Here is an 18,074-nt window from a genome sequence, read left to right on the forward strand (position 1 = left end):
AGAAACTCCAGTATGATTTGGACAGGTTGGGTGATTGGGCTCATGCAGTATAATGTGGACAAATGCGAGGTTATCCACTTTGGTGGCAAAAAACAGGAAGGCAGATTATTATCTGAACGGCAATAGATTGGGAGAAGGGGAAGTGCAACAAGACCTGGGTGTCCTTGTGCACCAGTCGCTGAAGGTAAGCATGCAGGTACAGCAGGCGGTTAAGAAGGCAAATAGTATGTTGGCCTTTGTAGTGAGAGGGTTCGAGTACGGGAACAAGGATGTCTTGCTGCAGTTGTACAGGGCCTTGGTGAGACCACATCTTGAGTATTGTGTGCAGTTTTGGTCGCCTTATCTGAGGAAGGATGTTATTGCCATGGAGTGCAGCGAAGATTCACCGGACTGATACCTGGGATGGCAGGAATGACGTATAAGGAGAGATTGGGTCGATTGGGCTTATACTCACTGGAGTTTAGATGAATGAGGGGATCTCATTGAAACTTATAAAATTCTAACAGGACGTTCCCGATGGCCAGGGAGTCCAGAACCAGGGGTCACAGTCTAAGGATAAGGGGTAAGCCATTTAGGACTGAGATGAGGAGGAATTTCTTCACCCAGAGAGTGGTGAACTTGTGGAATTCTCTACCACAGAAGGCAGTTGAGGCCAATTCATTAAATATATTCAAGAAAGAGTTGGATATATTTCTTAAGGCTAAAGGGATCAAGGGATATGGGGAGAAGGCAGGGACCAGGTACTGAGTTTGGATGATCAGCCATGATCGCATTGAATGGCAGAGCAGGCTCGAGGGGGCGAGTGGCCTACTCCTGCTCCTATCTTCTATGTTTCTGCACTGTCCCATCAAACACTCCCAGGGCAGGTACAGCATGGGTTAGAGTAAAGCTCCACTAAAACCCCATCTCAGAAGTTCACACTTTGCTACACCAGTGTGACATTTTCAATACCCATAATCCTGTGTGCTAAAAGGTGGCCCACTTCACACCGAGCCCTTACAGCCGGACACGGGAGGATTCCTTCCACTCCGGCCCATTTCACACCGAGCCCTTACAGCCAGACACGGGAGGATTCCTTCCACTCCGGCCCATTTCACACCGAGTCCTTACAGCCGGACACAGGAGGATTCCTTCCACTCCGGCCCATTTCACACCGAGCCCTTACAGCTGGACACGGGAGGATTCCTTCCACTCCGGCCCATTTGGTTGTGAACCCAAGACCCAGAGGTCAAAGGCAAGAATGCAAACCCATTGAACAACCCGATTCCTCGTTCCTGGTCACTCCTACCACAACACCCCTAGCCAGAAGCATTCAGGACAACATCAGGGAAATGATTACTAACTCCACACACAACTTGTATTTATATAGCGCCTTTAACGTAGTAAAATGTCCCAAGGCGCTTCACAGGAGTATTATAAGACAAAAAATTTGACACTGAGCCACATAGGGAGAAATTAGGGCAGGTGACCAAAAGCTTGGTCAAAGAGGTAGGTTTTAAGGAGCGTCTTAAACAAGAGGCGGAGAGGTTTAGGCAGGGAATTCCAGAGCCTAGGGCCCAGGCAACAGAAGGCACTGCCACCAATGGTGGAGCAATTATAATCAGAGATGCTCAAGATGGCAGAATTAGAGGAGCGCAGATATCTCGGGGTTGGGGGGGGGGGGGGCTGTGGGACTGAAGGAGATTACAGATATAGGGAGGGGCAAGGCCATGGAGGGATTTTAAAACAAGGATGAGAATTTTGAAATCTCGGTTTTGCTTAACTGTGAGCCAATGTAGGTCAGTGAGCACAAGGGCAATGGGTGAACGGGACTTGGTGCGAGTTAGGACACGGGCAGCCGAGTTTTGGATGACCTCAAGTTTACGTACGGTGGAATGTGGGAGGCCAGCCAGGAGTGCGTTGGAATAGTCAAGTCTAGAGGTAACAAAGGCATGGATGAGGGTTTCAGCAGCGGATGAGCTGAGGCGGGCGATATTACAGATCACACAGGAAGTGATCTCAACATAGTCCAATGTAGTTACTTCACTAATCTGGCCACATGAATGTATCGCAAATAATGTCTTACAAAGACGTCACCCCATTTACACTGGATAGACTATCCCTCGACCATGACTTACCTTAGATGGTATCTATTTACGCTGTAAAGCAAGGGCTCTGGTCTAACTTGGATAGGGAGGGGGCACTGGATAGGTGATGACACCTTCAGCTGAGACCAGTTCAATTCAGATCACATTTTGAAAATGTCTAGATGTTAAAGGTCTGCAGCAATTTAGCATCCGAAGCAAATGCAGCTCAGAGATGTGAAGATTGTTAAAACTATCATAGAAACATAGAAGATAGGAGCAGGAGTAGGCCATTCGGCCCCTCGAGCCTGCTCCACCATTCAATGAGATCATGGCTGATCATCCAAATTCAGTACCCCGTTCCTGCCTTCTCCCCATATCCCTTGATCCCTTTAGCCTTAAGAAAAATATCCAACTCCTTCTTGAATATATTTAATGAATTGGCCTCCACTGCCTTCTGTGGTAGAGAATTCCACAGGTTCACCACTCTCTGGGTGAAGAAATTCCTCATCTCAGTCCTAAATGGCTTACCCCTTATCCTTAGACTATGGCCCCTAGTTCTGGACTCCCCGGCCATCGGGAACATCCTTCCTGCATCTAGTCTGTCCAGGCCTGACAGAATTTTATAGGTTTCGATGAGATCCCCTCTCAATCTTCTAAACTCCAGTGAGTACAAGCCCAATCGACCCAATTTTCCTCATACATCATTCCTGCCATCCCAGGTATCAGCCTGGTGAATCTTCGTTGCACTCCTTCCATGGCAAGAACGTCCCTCAGATAAGGCGACCAAAACTGCACACAATACTCAAGGTGCGGTCTCACCAAGGCCCTGTACAACTGCAGCAAGACATCCTTGTTCCTGTACTCGAACCCTCTTGCTACAAAGGCCAACATACCATTTGCCTTCTTAACCGCCTGCTGCACCTGCATGCTTACCTTCAGCGACTGGTGCACAAGAACACCCAGGTCTCTTTGCACTTCCCCCTTCTCCCAATCCATTGCCATTCAAATAATAATCTGCCTTCCTATTTTTGCCACCAAAGTGGATAACCTCACATTTATCCACATTATAGTGCATTTGCCATGTTTCTGCCCAATCACCCAACCTGTCCAAATCGTACTGGAGTTTCACAACATCCTCCTCACAGCATACCCTCCCACCCTGCTTTGTGTCGTCTGCAAATTTGGAGATATTACATCCAATTCCCTTGTCCAGGTCATTAATATATATTGTGAACAGCTGGGGTCCTAGGACCGATCCTTGCGGTACCCCACTAGTCACTGCCTGCCACTCGGAAAACAACCCGTGTATTCCAACTCTTTGCTTTCTATCTGCCAACCAGTTCTCTATCCAAGTCAATACCTTGCCCCCAATCCCATGTGCCTTAATTTTACAAGCTAATCTCTTATGCGGGACCTTATCGAAAGCCTTCTGAAAGTCCAAATACACCACATTCACTGGTTCTCCCTTATCTATTTTACCAGTTACATCCTCAAAAAATTCCAGTAGTCAAGCACGATTTACCTTTTGTAAATCCATGTTGACTTTGTCCGATCCTGTCACTGCTTTCCAAGTGCTCTGCTATTACATCTTTTATAATGGACTGTAGCATTTTTCCCCACTACCGATGTCAGGCTATAATTCCCCGCTTTTTCTCTACCACCTTTTTTGAATAGTGGGGTAATATTAGCTACCCTCCAATCCATGGGTACTGTTCCAGAGTCTATCGAGTTCTGGAAGATGACCAGCAATGCATCTACTATCTCCAGGGCCATCAGTATGTGGATCTTTGATTCACAAATCCCCAGTCCCAGCCAAGCCACTAGATTACAGACACCAGAAGATATGCGTTATGACAAGACAAGATTGAATAACTGTGCAGGTTCCAGTGAGTTAGCTATAAATTAAACGTGTAAATAGCAATAATTAAGAAAAACAGCCAAATAAATAACAAAACAAAAAGCAAAATAATGTGGCTGCTGGAAATTTGAATGAAAACATCTGTGGAGAGAGATAGAGAGTTAATGTATCAGGTCGATGACCTTTCATTAGATGCTGTCTGACCTGCTGAGTGTGTCCAGCATTTTCTGTTTTTATGCCCAGTTAAATAAGCCTCTGTCAAAGACCACTCGCAGACATCATTGATTAAGATTCTCCCAGTTAGTTGCTTCAGAACCATCCTCGGGCTGCTGACCTTCCACCTTCGCCCCTGGTTCTTGCCAATATTCAACATCCAAACCAGGGGCAAAGACCAGCTGCCAGTGTCTCGATCCCTGATCTCCACGACAAAGATCAGAACATCTTCAGGGTGAATGCTGGGAAGATAAAACCTTATCTTCTACCGAGGTGTGAACCTAAACCTGCTACCCGTGGGCTGAAAGGGCCCGTGTATTTACTAGTGAGTGAGTGTATGCGTACGCGCGCTTGAGTGTGCAAGCGAGTGCATGAGCGTGAGTGAATGAGCAAACAATTCGAACCAAAATAGAGGAATGCTTTTCAAATAAAAGACTGAACTATTTAAAGTATCTGAAATGAAAGTGGCAAACTGCAGCAATACTTTTAATTACTTGTTCACTGAAAACAATTGCTTTTATATTGCCAAGCAAAACATGAGCTGAATTTTAAACCGCTTCCCTTTGTCATATGGAAATCTGGAAACCCAAGCACATTCATTGGATTTTCCAAACCATAAGTACACGGCAGGATCTAAAGCCCCGGTTTTGCAGTTAAACATTAATGACCCTTTAATTATTAAAGTGAATTTAGGCATCTCGTATAAAAATGTGACACTGTATGTGAGCAATTCTATATATACACCAGTTTCATGCAGTAACACATCGAAGCTTAAAATGGCTGTGGAGAGTTTTCAGTGATGCCGATTTGCACCTCGCTAAACATATTGCTAAAATGTACACCAGCAAAGTTACTGATAAATACCATAGTGCACTTCAGTCAACTGCAAAATCTCTTCTGAAGGGAGTCTTATCTAGGCGGTAATTTAAAGGTGCGGAACTCCTGCGAACCGACAGCCTTCACATCTGAACATTAATGCTTTTCACTGACATTTTTGCTGTCTTGAAAGGAGTTTCCAAAAGTGATAAGTATTAATTCCATAATTTTGTTGGGCATCTCAAGAGGCAAATATAACCGAGAGTAACATGGATGCTCAGAGGTATAGTCACAGAAAACAATTGTCTCGGCACCTTTACGTAAGTCTCGCAAAGTAAAGAGGAACCTCTGTGCAGAGTTTTGTTTGAGAACTTCCGCTAAACCACGTTCAAACTAATAGCATAGTGGTCACAGGAAATGCTGAGTGTGTTGTGATACTGTTGCATTCAATCGGACCTTCTCCTAATATTTTAAGCCTCCTATGATTACATACAAAACTCACAAAAACAGCATTGTAATATTAGGCTTTTTTTTCATGGTACTTTAAGTAGTCTCAGTGACGGGGAGCTAGGTTAAGACACAGGAGCTACACAGCAAAGGCAGCAGCTGCCACTACAATAAACTTACAGGAAAACAGAAATGATAAGGGGATTGTAAATTTTCTGCACTGCTCCATCTCCAACAAAGTCAGCGGCACAGTCCCACAGCACGTTTGAGCAGGACAGGTTCAACGCCACTTCTCTGGATGTGCCACAGTCGTTGCAACACGGACATTAGTGGGGAGAAACAGCGAAGGAGATTCTTCTGCTGGTTAGCAGTGACATAAAAGCAGCTTTGTTCTTTCCGATTGGAAGATCAGTCTGGTGTGCACACAGCTGCACTCATTTTTTGCAAGTCAGTATTCTAAGTCTGATGTTGCCTTTTTACATTTTTACAAACACATTAATTTGATTGATAGATGACCAATCACACTCTGTATTTTATACCTTCAGAGAGTGTGCATTTAAAAATTAAATTCCTTTGATTGAAGGTCTGTAGAAGGGTCGAAGTTGAAAGTTCCTCCAGGTGTGGTTTCAGGAATAAGGCTGGGATCTTCATCAATCTGTCAGGACGCAAAAACAGCAGACACCCGGTGAGCTATAACCAAATCTCAGAGTAATCACTGATCACACTAACACAGCAAAACATGCGCACCAGTTCACTACACGTGCTCTGGTATTCGTTGCTTTGACATTTCTCATTTGCGACGGTTATTCCATGCAATGTTTCTTGTCATTTTTTTGGCTGCGCGGCCCAATCAAATCTTCGCGCATGCGCGGTTTCTCCCTGGTGAGCGGCCTGCGCAGGACCTCCAGACCGCTGTGCAGCCACGCAGCTTAACGGGAACATTGATTCCATGTATAGTGAAATCATAACTACATTCTTTAAAAAGCAGTTCACTCCTCGATCAGTTCAACCAGCGTGTTTGGGTCGGAACCAGCCACATAGAAACACAGAAGATAGGAGGAGTCGGCCATTCGGCCCCTCGAGCCTGCTCCGCCATTCAATGAGATCATGGCTGATCATCCAAATTCAGTACCCTGTCCCTGCTTTCTCCCCATATCCCTTGATCCCTTTAGCCTTAAGAAATATATCCAACTCCTTCTTGAATATATTTAATGAATTGGCCTCAACTGCCTTGTGTGGTAGAGAATTCCACAGGTTCACCACTCTCTGGGTGAAGAAATTCCTCCTCATCTCTGCCTTAAATGGCTTACCCCTTATCTTTAGACTGTGACCCCTGGTTCTGGACTCCCCCGCCATCAGGAACATTCTTCCTGCATCTAGTCTGTCTAGTCCTGTTAGAATTTTATAAGTTTCAATGAGATCCCCTCTCATTCTTCTAAACTCCAGTGAGTATAAGCCCAATTGACCCAATCGCTCCTCATACGTCATTCCTGCCATCCCAGGTATCAGCCTGGTGAATCTTCGCTGAACTCCTTCCATGGCAAGAACATCCTTCCTCAGATAAGGCGACCAAAACTGCACACAATACTCAAGATGTGGTCTCACCAAGGCCCTGTACAACTGCAGCAAGACATCCTTGTTCCTGTACTCAAACCCTCTTGCTACGAAGGCCAACATACCATTTGCCTTCTTAACCGCCTGCTGCACCTGCATGCTTACCTTCAGCGACTGGTGCACAAGGACACCCAGGTCTCGTTGCACTTCCCCTTCTCCCAATCTATTGCCATTCAGATAATAATCTTCCTTCCTGTTTTTGCCACCAAAGTGGATAACCGCGCTTTTATCCACGTTATATAACGCATCTGCCATGCCCAATCACCCAAATCATACTGGAGTTTCTCGGCATCCTCCTCACAGCACACACGCCCACCCAGCTTTGTGTCATCTGCAAACTTGGAGATATTACATCTAGTTCCCTCGTCCAGATCATTAATATATATTGTGAATAGCTGGGGTCCTAGGACCGATCCCTGCAGTACCCCACTAGCCTGCCACTTGGAAAAAGACCCGTTTATTCCAACTCTTTGCTTCCTGTCTGCTAACCAGTTCTCTATCCAAGTCAGTACCTTGCCCCCAATCCCATGTGCCTTAACCTTACACGCTAATCTCTTATGCGGGACCTTATCGAAAGCCTTCTGAAAGTCCAAATACACCACATCCACTGGTTCTCCCTTATCTATTCTACCAGTTACATCTCAAAAAATTCCAGTAGATTAGTCAAGCACGATTTACCTTTTGTAAATCCACGTTGACTTTGTCCGATCCTGTCACTGTTTTCCAAGTGCTCTATTACATCTTTTATAATGGACTCTAGCATTTTCCCCACTACCGATGTCAGGCTTACCGGTCTATAATTCCCAGTTTTCTCTCTACCACCTTTTTTGAACAGTGGGGTAACATTAGCTACCCTCCAATCCATGGGAACTGTTCCAGAGTCTATAGAATTTTGGAAGATGACCAGCAATGCATCTACTATTTCTAGGGCCACTTCCTTAAGTACCCTAGGATGTAGATTGTCAGGCCCTGGGGATTTATCGGCCTTCAATCCCGTCAATTTCCCTAACACCATTTCCCTACAAATACTGATTTCTTTCAGTTTCTCCCTCTCATTAGACCCTATGTTCCCCGACATCTCTGGGAGGTTATTTGTGTCCTCCTTTGTGAAGACAGAACCAAAATATGTATTTAATTGGTCTGCCATTTCTTTGTTCCCCATTATAAATTCCCCTGATTCTGACTGCAAGGGACCTACGCTTGACTTCACCAATCTTTTTCTCTTCACATATCTATAAAAGCATTTACAGTCAGTTTTTATGTTCCCTGCAAGCTTACTCTCATACTCTATTTTCCCCCTCGTAATTAATCCCTTTGTCCTCCTTTGCTGAATCCTAAACTGCTCCCAAACCTCAGGTTTACTGCATTTTCTGGCCAATTTATATGTCCTCTCCTTGGATGTTATGCTATCCCTAATTTCCCTTGTTAGCCACGGTTGAGTCACCTTTTTTGTTTTATTTTTATGCCAAACCGGGATGAACAAATTCTGTAGTTCATCCATGCGATCTTTAAATGTTTGCCATTGCCTATCCACCATCAACCCTTTGAGTAACATTCCCCAATCAATCCTACCCAACTCGCGCCTCATACCATCGTAGTTTCCTTTAATTAAATTCAGGACCCTAGTCTCTGAGTCAACTACTTCACTCTCCATCTTAATGAAGAATTCTATCATATTATGATCGCCCCGCCCCAAGGGGCCTCACACAAGATTGCTAATTAATCCTTTCTCGTTACATAATACCCAGTCTAAGATGGCCTGATCTCTAGTTGGTTCCTCGACATATTGCTCCAGGAAACCATCCCGTATACACTCCAGGAATTCCTCCTCCACAGTATTGTTACTAATTTGGTTAGCCCAATCTATATGTAGATTAAAGTCACCCATGATAACTGCTGTGCCCTTATTGCACGCGTCTCTAATTTCCCGTGTAATGCCATCCCCAACCTCAGCATTACTGTTTGGCGGTCTGTATACCACTCCCACTAATGTTTTCTGCCCCATGGTATTTCCCAGTTCTACCCATACAGATTCCACATCATCAGAGCTAATATCCTTCCTCACAATTGTGTTAATCTCCTCTTTAACCAGCAATGCTACCTTACTTCCTTTTTGTCTGTCTTTCCTGAATATTGAATACCCCTGGATGTTGAGTTCCCAGCCTTGGTCACCCTGGAGCCATGTTTCCTTAATCCCAATCATATCATATCCGTTTACCTCTATTTGCGCAGCTAATTCATCCACCTTATTACAAATGCTCCTCGCATTAAGACACAAAGCCTTCAGGCTTGTTTTTTTAACACTCTTAGACCTTTTAGAATTATTTACTCTGGCAATGTTTGATTTAAACCCTTAATTTCTCTGACTGCCACCTTTGCTTTTCTCCTTCCTGTCTTTTGCTTCTATCCTGGTTTCCCTTTCCTGTCTCCCTGCTCAGGTTCCCAACCCCCTGCCATTTTAGTTTAAACCCTCCCCCACAGCACTAGCAAACACTCCCCCTAGGACATCGGTCCCGGTCCTGCCCAGGTGCAAACCGTCCAGTTTGTACTGGTCCCACCTCCCCCAGAACCAGTTCCCATGTCCCAGGAATTTGAATCCCTCCCCCGTTGCACCATTCCTCTAGCCACCTTCAAAATGTTATTCCTCTCAGCGGTAGTTTTTAGTTTAACACTGCTGATTGCCAAGTGTTGCGAATGAGAAATTGAATTGTGGCTCAACACAACCTGTAGTGGCAGCAAGTCTCAGAGTGCGACAAGAACAAGAGGGTTTGGTGATGTGATCTGGAATGCGCTGCCTGAAAGGGCGGTGGAAGCAGATTCAATAATAACTTTCAAAAGGGAATTGGATAAATACTTGGAGAAAGGTTTGCAGGGCTCTGGGGAAAGAGCCGGGGAGTGGGACTAATTGGAGTGCTCGACCAAAGAGCCGGCACAGACACGATGGGCTGAATGGCCTCCTTCTGTGCTGCACGATTCTATGATTAGGTAATAGCGATTGCTAAACAGCCCAGCTTACATTACCCTGCGGTCGCTGATACTTATCTTTATTTAGGAAGTATAGGGTAAACACTGTTTCAAACATCCCACTGTCAATAGTTGCAATTCTGGAAAATCTACTTGGGTTCAGCTGAACATGCAACAGAAAAGCTAAACTGACAACAGCACCAGCAGTTTAAAATGCCCGTGACCGAGACAAGAATCTAAATCCAGCGTGCCTAGCTCGGCGGAATCCTGCTGCAGATTTTGTTTCCTCTCAGTGTACACCACGATGCCTTGTAGGGTTTTACTTAAATAGTAACTGCAAAATTAGGAAGTAAAATTTCTCCAGTAGATGTTACAATAGGTTTATGTTGAAAACATTCTCACCTCCTCTCCACAGAAGTAGTGGTCAATGATCTCGTAGGCGAGTTTGTAGATGTCTTCGTTCTCATGCTGCTGCAGGGCTTCGATTTTTTCAAGTCCTGGGAAGTTGAAAGTGTTAAATATTTCAATCACGAGGTACAAACAGACTGATCGTCAGAAAGTTATATTAAAAGCACTGTACTTACCCCCACACTCCTCGATCATTTCAACCAGCGTGTTTGGGTCGGAACCAGCCACCTTCAAAATGTTATTTAGACCATCGAGAACCACCTGAATGACCTGAGGATCTTTCACACCAAGCAATTTACAGAAAGGAGGGATAACATTCTGCTGGACGAGGTATTCAACCTGAAAAGCAATGAATATACTCTCTTAAAATTAGATATGTCTGCACACTTGGTCCATTTTTACAACTTGAATGAACTCGCATTAATAGTGACTTAACGCATCTCAGGATGTCCCACATACAATGGATTAGTCCTCAAAGTGCCGTCCCTTATATGGATGAATGCAGCAGTCACCGAGTTTAACAACCAGCAATGAGATGAGTGACCAACCTATCTGTGTTTGGTGCTGTTGGATGGGAGAGGCATCGAGATCCAGAGAATGTCCTGCTCTGGCCTGAAATGCCAGGGGATCTTTAATACCTCCTGAACAGGTAGAATGGGCCTCAGCTCGACAGTTCACCTGGAGGGCTAGAGCGAGGCCGTGGCAGCTCTAACTGGCCAACGGAGGAGATGTCAGTCACCAGAGGAGACTCACCCTCCAGATGTTGCTCAGTTCACACCTGCAAATGGCACACCTGAGATCAGGATTGTACAGGTGTGTCTGAAGGACAAATACAAAAAAAAACCAAGCAATATTCAGCTTGTGAACAGAGTCTCAGAATAATTAAAATATTCTGCTTTCACAACATAATAGGTAAGGCAATAGCCTCTGCAATCTGATGTACCGCATGTTAAGACATTACAGTAACCGACAGCTTCAAAGCATAACAATCAGAAAGCACTCCCATATCAAGAGGCTCCTATATTTTATGGGACAAGCAGTTGGACAGGGGGAGCAAAATGGTAAATGCTACCTAATGGTGTTCGAGCTCCGACCTTCTACCCAATGAATGGTGTTCAAGCTCCGACTTTCTACCCAATGAATGGTGTTCGAGCTCCGACCTTCTACCCAATGAATGGTGTTCGAGCTCCGACTTTCTACCCAATGAATGGTGTTCGAGCTCCGACCTTCTACCCAATGAATGGTGTTCGAGCTCCGACCTTCTACCCAATGAATGGTGTTCGAGCTCCGACTTTCTACCCAATGAATGGTGTTCGAGCTCCGACTTTCTACCCAATGAATGGTGTTCAAGCTCCGACCTTCTACCCAATGAATGGTGTTCGAGCTCTGACCTTCTACCCAATGAATGGTGTTCGAGCTCCGACCTTCTACCCAATGAATGGTGTTCAAGCTCCAACTTTCTACCCAATGAATGGTGTTCAAGCTCCGACCTTCTACCCAATGAATGGTGTTCAAGCTCCGACCTTCTACCCAATGAATGGTGTTCAAGCTCCGACCTTCTACCCAATGAATGGTGTTCGAGCTCCGACCTTCTACCCAATGAATGGTGTTCAAGCTCCGACTTTCTACCCAATGAATGGTGTTCAAGCTCCGACCTTCTACCCAATGAATGGTGTTCAAGCTCCGACCTTCTACCCAATGAATGGTGTTCAAGCTCCGACTTTCTACCCAATGAATGGTGTTCAAGCTCCGACCTTCTACCCAATGAATGGTGTTCAAGCTCCGACTTTCTACCCAATGAATGGTGTTCAAGCTCCGACTTTCTACCCAATGAATGGTGTTCAAACTCCCGTTACTCTGTCTAAAATTAAAATATTTCCAGATCCGAATTGCTCTGCATGACAATTATTACCAGATTAAAAACACGTAATAAAGATTGTCTGACTTTCTTTTCTAGCCAAATATTGTGGAAATGTATGTTTAGGAAAATGAAGGAAGTACGGCGAAAAGCGCAAGGTCCATGAGAAAGGCCAGATTATCTATGACTCTATGTGTCCACCACACACGCACTGGCCTCCAAATGACTTGGCGCTTCCGTATTGCTAAAAGGTGCAGTTACCTGTTCCTTTCTCCCACTAATAGTCAGGTTACTGATGGCCCACGCTGCTTCCTTCTGTGTCCCAAAATCTCCCTAGAAGACACGACAATAATTTCATGAAGTTAAGTCATTAGTTATTGAATATTTAAACACAACTCACATGACAAATAGTTATTACCCTATCCTCAGACTGCTCAGGGGTTAGCTCCAGAGACACATTACTGGGGAAATGACCAGGGATTATGAAGATATCAAACTACTCGAATCATTCAAGCCATTTCTTCACTAAATTCAACTAAAAACAGGATAAATAAAACTGGACAAAACCAGAGAAAAGAAATAACTTGCATTTATATGAAGTGTCAGGACATGCAAAGCCCTTCACAAACAATGAATTGCTTTTGAAGTGTCACTGTTGCACAGGCAAACATGGCAGCCAACTCTGCACAGAAAGATCCCATAAACAGAAGAAGAACCGATTGGATCCGTTTTTGAAGGTGTTATTGAGGGAGGAATATTGGCCAGGACACTGGGAAAAACACTTCTTTAATTGATTTCATGGGATTTTAACATTCCCCTGAACAGGCAGATTAACAGCACCTCCGACAGTGCGGCGTCCCTCAGTACTGCCCCTCCGACAGTGCAGCGCTCCCTCAGTACTGCCCCTCCGACAGTGCAGCACTCCCCCAGTACTGCCCCTCCGTCAGTGCAGCACTCCCCCAGTACTGCCCCTCCGACAGTGCAGCACTCCCCCAGTACTGCCCCTCCGACAGTGCGGCACTCCCCCAGTACTGCCCCTCCGACAGTGCAGCACTCCCTCAGTACTGCCCCTCCGACAGTGCGGCGCTCCCTCAGTACTGCCCCTCCGACAGTGCGGCACTCCCTCAGTACTGACCCTCCGACAGTGCGGCGCTCCCTCAGTACTGCCCCTCCGACAGTGCGGTGCTCCCTCAGAGCACAGCGTGATATCTGTAGGCGTGCAGGAGCTGAGGACTGTTTACCAGGCCATGGAGCGACACTATAACTGAGTACTGCTGGCTCCATTTCACTCAGCAGGTGTTTTTCAAACTGGTACACGCAGGAATGTTAAGGATTCCAAACATTTAGTAAAAAATAAAAATACAGTTGATGCAGGTAACTGTTGACAGAGCAGGAAGTGTACTTACTTTGGTGAGATGATGGACGATCATAGGAATGAGCCCAGCGTCTATTACTGATTGCACCTGCTGCTGGTTTCCAGCGGTGACATTTGAAAGGAACCACACGGCCTCCTGCACAGAACATTCCCACAGTTTACACATCTTGCATCACATTACAACATTGACTTTACAGCCTGCTCTTTTATACTTGTAGCAACACTCTACCCCGCTCACTTCAAACATTGCCAATCGTGCCAGAACAGAACTTATGGATATTCAATAAAAATCAAGAATTCAAAGGCTCGGTAGAATTTTGGTTGCTTACTTAAGCTTTAGTTTAAAGAAAAACAAACTTTAAATCCCATATTTGGTGCTGAGTCAATTTCAAGCAGGGTAAGACCCAGGCTAGCCTCAGTTCCCCTGGGTTAGAAACGGAGGCGTGAAAAACCTGTCGCGGTTCCTGCTCCCGATCCCGATCCACAAGCTCCAGCTGGAAAGTGCGGTCATTCTCTCCGCTGTAGAGTCAACAGCCAGCACTTGCTGAGGATCAGGTATCACGGGCTGTCGGTGGGGAATGGCGGCCCAGCTCGAGCCAGCGCCTCCTACCTCCAGGAAGAAAACAAGTTAAAAATCTACAAAATAAAGTTGAGGAAAAAGTTACCTTGTTGATCTTCTCCTTTGGATGGGTGAGGAGGTTTGGGAAGTGGGAGAGTACGTCACAGTTCAATATGATCTGCGTCTGCTCATCAGTGCCGGTGACGATATTACCCACAGCTCTCAGCGCAGCTGTCTGTGAAAGAAAGGGAGGCAAACATTTCATACACATCAAACTGTACTGGGTGTCAACTCCATCACATTATGTGTCAGCACACCGAAAGAGTTTGATCTCAGCGTATTGCATGCCTTAGTGAAGGCCACAGTTACTCCACTTGACTGAATAAATATTGCAGTACATGGATATATTGATCAATGTGTAAAATGAGGTACCGCGCCCATCACCTGAATGCCCTGATTGGATTACTGTATTATGATTGGGAGCTATTCAGATTGCTCTTTGTAATCCTCATTCTCAGATCCCGACTAATCTCGGAAAGGAGGAAGTCTGCTTCCTGCTCCTCTGGCACTCTGTCCTTTCCCTGAAGGTGCTGTGAGAATGTGGCGGCATCAATGGTGTTCAGTGATCCAAAGCAAGTGAGGGGTCCATTTTGCATTGAGAATCCTAAGGTTAAAAGCCTCGACAGTGCGGCCTTCACCGGTCAGTAACAGCCTAATCAAGGTTACACAGCACATTGATTACATTTAATTCTGAACTTTCTCAAGTCCTGCATGCCGAGACACCAACTTTTTAGTAGTGTAGCCATAATAGGGCACATTCACTGCTTTGTTTAACCTGAACACCAGCATCTTCTGAGAGCCTCTGGGACCACAGATGAGAGATCTTTAGGCAGCCTGGAACTCAGAATCATAACAGCACAGAAGGAGGCCATTTGGCCCGTCGAGCCCGTGCCGGCTCTCTGCAAGAGCACTTCAGCTGGTCCCACTCCTCCGCCCTTTCCCCGTAACCCTGCAAATTTTTCTCTTCAGGTACTTATCCAACTCCCTTTTGAAAGCCACGATTGAATCTGCCTCCACCACCCTTTCTGGAAGTACATTCCAGATCCTGACCACTCGCTGCGTAAAAAGTTTTTCCTCATGTCGCCTTTGGTTCTTCTGCCAATCACCTTAAATCTATGTCCTCTGGTTCTCGACCCTTCCGCCAATGGGAACAGTTTCTCTCTACTCTGTCTAGACCCCTCATGATTTTGAACATCTCAAGATTCAAGATTATTTTATTGCCATATGTAACTGGTACAATGGAATGCTTACTCCCCGCTCACTCCCACAATATAAGTATAAATATAAAAAGCAAAAGTAAAAACAAGTATAAATATAGAAATATACAATAAGCAAATAAGTATAGCAATGACAGTCCAAGTTGCAGGATATGATGAATCGTGCAAAAAGCCTCTATTACCACTGGAAGTAATAGTAATATATAAGTATATGGTAATATAAGTATAATATATAAGTAAAAATGCAGTGTGCAATGTACAAATGAGTTATAAGTTCTATAAGTTATAAGTTAAGGTTGAGGTACAAGAGTCCTATGTGCACACAGTCCAGTGATCAAGAATGTTCTTGTGCGCTCACAGTTCAAGTGATATACAGTTCCAGGGTGGGGGGGGAAGAATGTGACTGATATGTGGAGCAGTGTGGTTAGCAGTTCAGTAGGCGCACTGCCTGTGGGTAGAAACTGTTCTTGAACCTGCTGGTCCTGGTTCGAATGCTGCGGTACCGACGGCCGGACCGCAGGAGGGAGAACAGTTCGTGCCCAGGGTGATTGGGGTCCTGGATGATGGAGCGGGCCTTGTTCTGACACCTGGTCTGAATGGTCTCCTCGATGGACGGAAGTCACACCCGATGATCTTTTCTGCCGTCCTCACAACCCTCTGGATGGCTTTCCTGTCCTGTGCAGTGGTGTTACCATACCACACATTGACACCACCAGTCAGGACACTATGGTGCCGCGGTAAAAGTTCACAAGCCACTGTGTGCTTATGCTGCATTTCCTCAGGCACCGTAGAGGGTAGAGGCGCTGGTGTGCCTTCTTCAGCATGGCCTCAGTATTGTGGTTCCAGGCCAGGTCATCGGAGATCTGCAGTCCCAGGAATTGGAAGCAACTGACGACTTCCACTGGTGTCCCGTCTATGCTGATGGGGTGGTGGTTCCCTCGGTGGCTTCTGAAGTCCACGATGAGCTCCTTAGTCTTGCCAACGTTCAGGGCTAGGTTGCTGTCATTGCACCATCTCATCAGCTGGACTATCTAATCTCTGTACTCCGTCTCGTCGTCATTGCTTATCAGGGCAATTACTGTGGTGTCGTCGGCAAACTTGATGATCCGGCTGTTGTTGTGTATGGCTGTACAGTCATGTGTAAACAGAGAGTACAGCCAAGGACTGAGGCAGCAGCCTTGTGGCACTCCGGTGTTGAGGACCAAAGTGGATGAGGTGTTGTTCCCTATTTTCACCACTTGAGGCCTACCAGTCAGGAAATCCAGAATCTAATTGCAGATGGGGGGGGGGTTTAAACTAACTTGGCAGGGGGATGGGATACAGAGGGGAGCTGAAATAGGGGGTGATGTGCTGCCAATTATAGAGAAAAAAACAAGTCAGCTTGGTAGACAGGGCAAATATATAAGGGCAAGGCTGGATGGCATCTATTTTAATGCAAGGAGTCTTGCAAATAAGGTGGATGAACTGAAGGTGTTGATAAACACATGGGAGTATGATATTGTTGCTATCACGGAGACATGGTTGAGGGAGGGGCAAGACTGGCAGCTCAATATTCCGGGGTACAGAATCTTCAGGCGAGACAGAGGGGGAGGTAAAAGAGGAGGGGGTGTCGCAATATTAATTAAGGAGTCAATTACTGCAGTAAGGAGGGATGATATATTAGCAGGTTCCTCTAATGAAGCCATATGGGTGGAGCTTAAAAACAAAAAGGGGGCAAGCACTTTGCTGGGAGTGTACTATAGGCCTCCAAACAGTCAGGGGGAGATAGAGGAACAGATATGTAGGCAAATCTCAGAGAAATGTGCAAATAATAGGGTAATAATAATGGGGGATTTCAACTTCCCCAATATTAACTGGGATAGTCAAAGTGTGAAAGGCTCAGAGGGTGTAGAATTCTTAAAGTGCATCCAGGAGAGCTTTTTGAGCCAGCATGTAGAAAGTCCTACAAGAGAGGGGGCGGTACTGGACCTAATTCTAGGGAATGTGGCCGGCCAAGTGGAAAAAGTGCTAGTAGGTGAGCACTTTGGTGACAGTGACCATAATATGGTGAGATTTAAGGTGGTCATGGAAAAGGACAGGGATGGGCCGGAAATAAAGGTTCTAAATTGGGGGAAGGCCGATTTTAATAGGATAAGGCAGGATCTGGCCAAAATGGACTGGGATCAGCTACTTGTAGGAAAATCCGCATCGGAGCAATGGGAGGCTTTCAGAAGGGAGATTGAGATCATACAATGGCAACATGTTCCCGTAAAGGTCAAGGGTGGTTCCAAAAACCACAGGGAACCTTGGATGTCAGGGGATATACGAGAATGGATTAGGAAAAAAAGGAGGGCTTTTGGCAGATACAAAAGGCTAAAGACGGAGGAAGCCCTAGAGGAGTACAAAAAGTGCAGGGGGATACTTAAAAAAGAAATTAGGAGATCAAGGAGGGGCCATGAAATAACACTGGCGAGCAAAATAAAGGAAAATCCTAAGATGTTTTATAAGTATATTAAGGGTAAGAGGATAACTAGGGAAAAAATAGGGCCCATTAGGGACAAAAGTGGCAATCTGTGTGTGGAGCCGGAAGATGTAGGAGGGGTTCTAAATGAATTTTTTGCATCTGTTTTCACTATGGAG

General features: G+C 45.5%; 1 protein-coding gene across 1 annotated transcript in view; it reads right to left on the minus strand.

The window, feature by feature from the left end:
• Positions 1 to 4,587: 4,587 nt before the first annotated feature.
• The window catches only part of LOC147125394 (importin subunit alpha-4-like), a 52,534-nt gene continuing 39,047 nt past the window's right edge, over positions 4,588 to 18,074 (minus strand). Inside the window, exons 12-17 of the mRNA XM_086002418.1 lie at positions 14,285 to 14,413; positions 13,651 to 13,755; positions 12,506 to 12,577; positions 10,563 to 10,725; positions 10,381 to 10,475; positions 4,588 to 6,055 (exon numbers count right to left, since the gene is read on the minus strand). Of these exons, the coding sequence (XP_085858544.1) occupies positions 5,957 to 6,055; positions 10,381 to 10,475; positions 10,563 to 10,725; positions 12,506 to 12,577; positions 13,651 to 13,755; positions 14,285 to 14,413 (663 nt within the window). The 3' untranslated portion in view covers positions 4,588 to 5,956. The remainder of the gene's footprint in view (positions 6,056 to 10,380; positions 10,476 to 10,562; positions 10,726 to 12,505; positions 12,578 to 13,650; positions 13,756 to 14,284; positions 14,414 to 18,074) is intronic.

This window comes from Somniosus microcephalus, chromosome 1 (assembly GCF_052327205.1).
Source record: "Somniosus microcephalus isolate GS21.2 chromosome 1, FLI_Smic_1.0, whole genome shotgun sequence".
Taxonomy (NCBI): domain Eukaryota; kingdom Metazoa; phylum Chordata; class Chondrichthyes; order Squaliformes; family Somniosidae; genus Somniosus; species Somniosus microcephalus.